Source organism: Gopherus flavomarginatus, chromosome 1 (genome assembly GCF_025201925.1).
Source record: "Gopherus flavomarginatus isolate rGopFla2 chromosome 1, rGopFla2.mat.asm, whole genome shotgun sequence".
NCBI classification, from domain to species: domain Eukaryota; kingdom Metazoa; phylum Chordata; order Testudines; family Testudinidae; genus Gopherus; species Gopherus flavomarginatus.
This window is the reverse complement of record NC_066617.1, coordinates 376,078,744-376,081,639: the sequence shown is the minus strand read 5'-3', so window position 1 is coordinate 376,081,639 and position 2,896 is coordinate 376,078,744. Positions and strand designations below refer to the sequence as shown.

Genomic DNA, 2,896 nt, shown 5'->3' with positions numbered 1-2,896 from the left:
AAAACATGGAATTGGCATTAGTAGCATCACGTGTTCATAATTAATTTCTCTGAATAATTAAAACGTCATTTTCCAGTGTGTGAAGGGCAACCAATCTGCTACACCTTTACTTGTGCATGTAGTGTCTCATATTAAGTTTTTCTCTCGATCCAGGCATTTGTACTGCGACCATCACCCTAGAGCCTCGGCACATACAGGAAGTCAGGAGGACATATGGTAGATGAAGGAGACACCATTGTGCCTCACAGTTGGACACCTTCTCCCTTACTCCATGACAGATTTCAACACAACCGACTTCACCAACCCCTCCACCTTCATCCTGCTGGGCATTCCTGGCCTGGAGGCAGCTCATGTCTGGATCTCCATCCCCTTCTGCACCATGTACGCCATAGCCATCTTGGGAAACTCCACCATCCTGTTCATTGTGAAGAAGGAGCCGAGCCTCCATGGGCCCATGTACTATTTTCTCTGCATGCTGGCTGTCACCGATCTGGGCCTGTCTACATCCATGCTGCCCAAAATGCTGAGCATCTTCTGGTTCAATTCCAAAGAGATCAGTTTCAGTGCCTGCCTCACCCAGATGTACTTCATTCACTGCTTCTCGGTGATACAGTCTGGGATCTTGGTGGCCATGGCTCTAGATCGCTATGTGGCCATCTGCCATCCCCTCAGATATTCTACCATCCTGACAAACCCTATTGTGGCCAAGATCAGCTTGGCCGTGGTGCTGCGCGGTGGTATGCTTGCACTTCGCTATCCCATCCTGGCGAGGCAATGGCCATATTGCAAAACCAACATCATCCCCCAGCCGTACTGCACACACATAGCTATGGTGAATCTGACCTGCGCCGACACCCGCATCAGTAGTTACTATGGGCTCTTTGTGCTATTCTGTGTGATGGGTCTGGATGTGATTTTTATCACCATGTCCTATATCCAGATCCTCAGGGTCATCTTCAGCCTCCCCACAAAGGACGCCCGGCTCAAGACTTTTTGGACCTGTGGCTCCCACCTCTTTGTCATTTTAGCCTTTTACATCCCAGGTCTCTTCATCTCCCTCCTATCCCGGTTTGGCCAGAATGTGCTGCTACATTTCCATGTTCTCATTGCCAATGTGTACCTCTTGATGCCCCTCGTGCTCAACCCCATCATCTACGGTGTGAGAACCAAACAGATCCGGGACAGGCTGTTCCGGCTCTTTACTCATGAAGGGGCCTAATAGTTTCTCTTCCTGATCTGACTCTGAGATTGAACTACATGCACAACTGGCTGGTGATATGGTGCTGGTCCCTCTTCCCTGAATCACTGACTGGACAGTCAAAGTGACATTTCGTCCTTTCTTGGCCTTACTGTGTTGTATCATTGTGACAAACTGAGGAATCAGGCTGTGTACAATTTATTAATTCATAGGGTTCCCACTTTTCTAATTGCTGGTAACTGGACCCCTGAGGCCCTGTGCCCTGCCCTGCCTATACCCCCATAGCCCTGCCCCCTGCCCCACCTCTTTCCACAACTCCTCTCCCCTATCTTACCACTTCCTCCAAGGCCCCACCACTGTTGCTCTTTCCCCTCCTCCCCTCCCCAGCCCCATCAACTCCTGGTTCAACTCCATCTCCATCCCCACCTCTCCAACTGGGCTCTTTCTTCTCCAGGGCTGGGACAGAAATTGCTTCTGCCCGACAAGGAGCCTTCAATGAGTGCCGCAAGGACACAGCGCTGGGGCCAACAGACCAATGGGAAGTGTAGAGGAAAGCCAGGAAGCTGTATAAAAGCAGCTGAGGTTGGGAGCAGCATTGTCCTGCAGCGGGTGAGACTGTGCATCCTACAGCTTGTGAGCCCTAAAGCTCAGCTATGGAGTCCTGAGGGCTGAGACCCTTGTGTGGTTTACTTCTTTAGTTTCATCTCCCTGTTGTCCCTAATCCCTGGGGGCCTCCAGTGGAGATGTGCTGGGAGCCCTTTGCCCTGAGCCAGGCCTCGGGGGCAGGGCAAGGGATCAGCTTTGAAGCTAGGAGGACAACAGCTGAGAGAGGCGGAAGGAACAGCCCCTGTGTTAGCTGGGAAGGCAGGATGCTGGGCAGAGGCTGGGGTGGCTGCGGTAGCTCACGGGGAGGGAGATAAACAGCACATCTACCATTAGCCGGCTATTTACACGTGCACACGCCACCTTATCTGGAACTCCAGGGCACCCAATGCCCAGGGGCTGAAGCTCAGTCTAACATATTCTCTGCGTGAAGCTTTTGATCACTACGTCTAGAAGCTCTTTATCCAGGCAGCATTCTCCCCATGTCATGGATGGGTTGAGCCACGTAGCGATAAACTGATTTACCCAAGACCACATAATGAGACAGGACCACGAACTGGGCCGTACTAGATGCAATCATGCTATTTGTGTGTCGTGATCAGTGGAGTTGCCTCCTTCTTAAACAGGAGGAATTTATTAAAGAAACAGCTAAAAACTACAGACGCAAAAACAAGTTTCCGCACAGTTCAGTTTTCAGCCTTGTCTTGCTTGTTTACCAGGGACCACACGCTGCCTGGAATGCTACATGGTTCATTGAGATCAATGATGTGCTGCAAGGAACCAAATGCTCACTAGAGAAACCAGTGGAGAGAGAGCTCCGTGCCTCTGTGCCACTGCAGAGACCATATGAGCCAGGTCTGAGAGAGACTAAGCAAAGGATTGGCAGCTAGAGACTTGTGGGCTATGTTCCCATCTCAAAACACTTCCTTTCCTGCTGCCTCAGTTTTCCCAGCTGTAAAAGGGGGATACCTTCTGAAAGCTAGGAGCTAGTGAGCAATAGTCTGTGAATCGTTATGATCATAGTTACTGATGAGAATTACTGATCTCTGATCCCTTATCTACAGCCCCGTGTGCCTGTAGAAAGTGTTTGTGCCT

The 2,896-nt window shown here is 50.6% G+C and overlaps 1 protein-coding gene across 1 annotated transcript; it reads left to right on the top strand.

Annotated features, from left to right (window-relative positions):
• Positions 1 to 271: 271 nt before the first annotated feature.
• LOC127049436 (olfactory receptor 52E4-like) lies at positions 272 to 1,551 on the top strand. Its single transcript, XM_050950239.1, has one exon. It carries the CDS (start codon positions 272 to 274, stop codon positions 1,217 to 1,219), a length of 948 nt encoding a protein of 315 aa, XP_050806196.1. The 3' UTR covers positions 1,220 to 1,551.
• Positions 1,552 to 2,896: the final 1,345 nt, after the last annotated feature.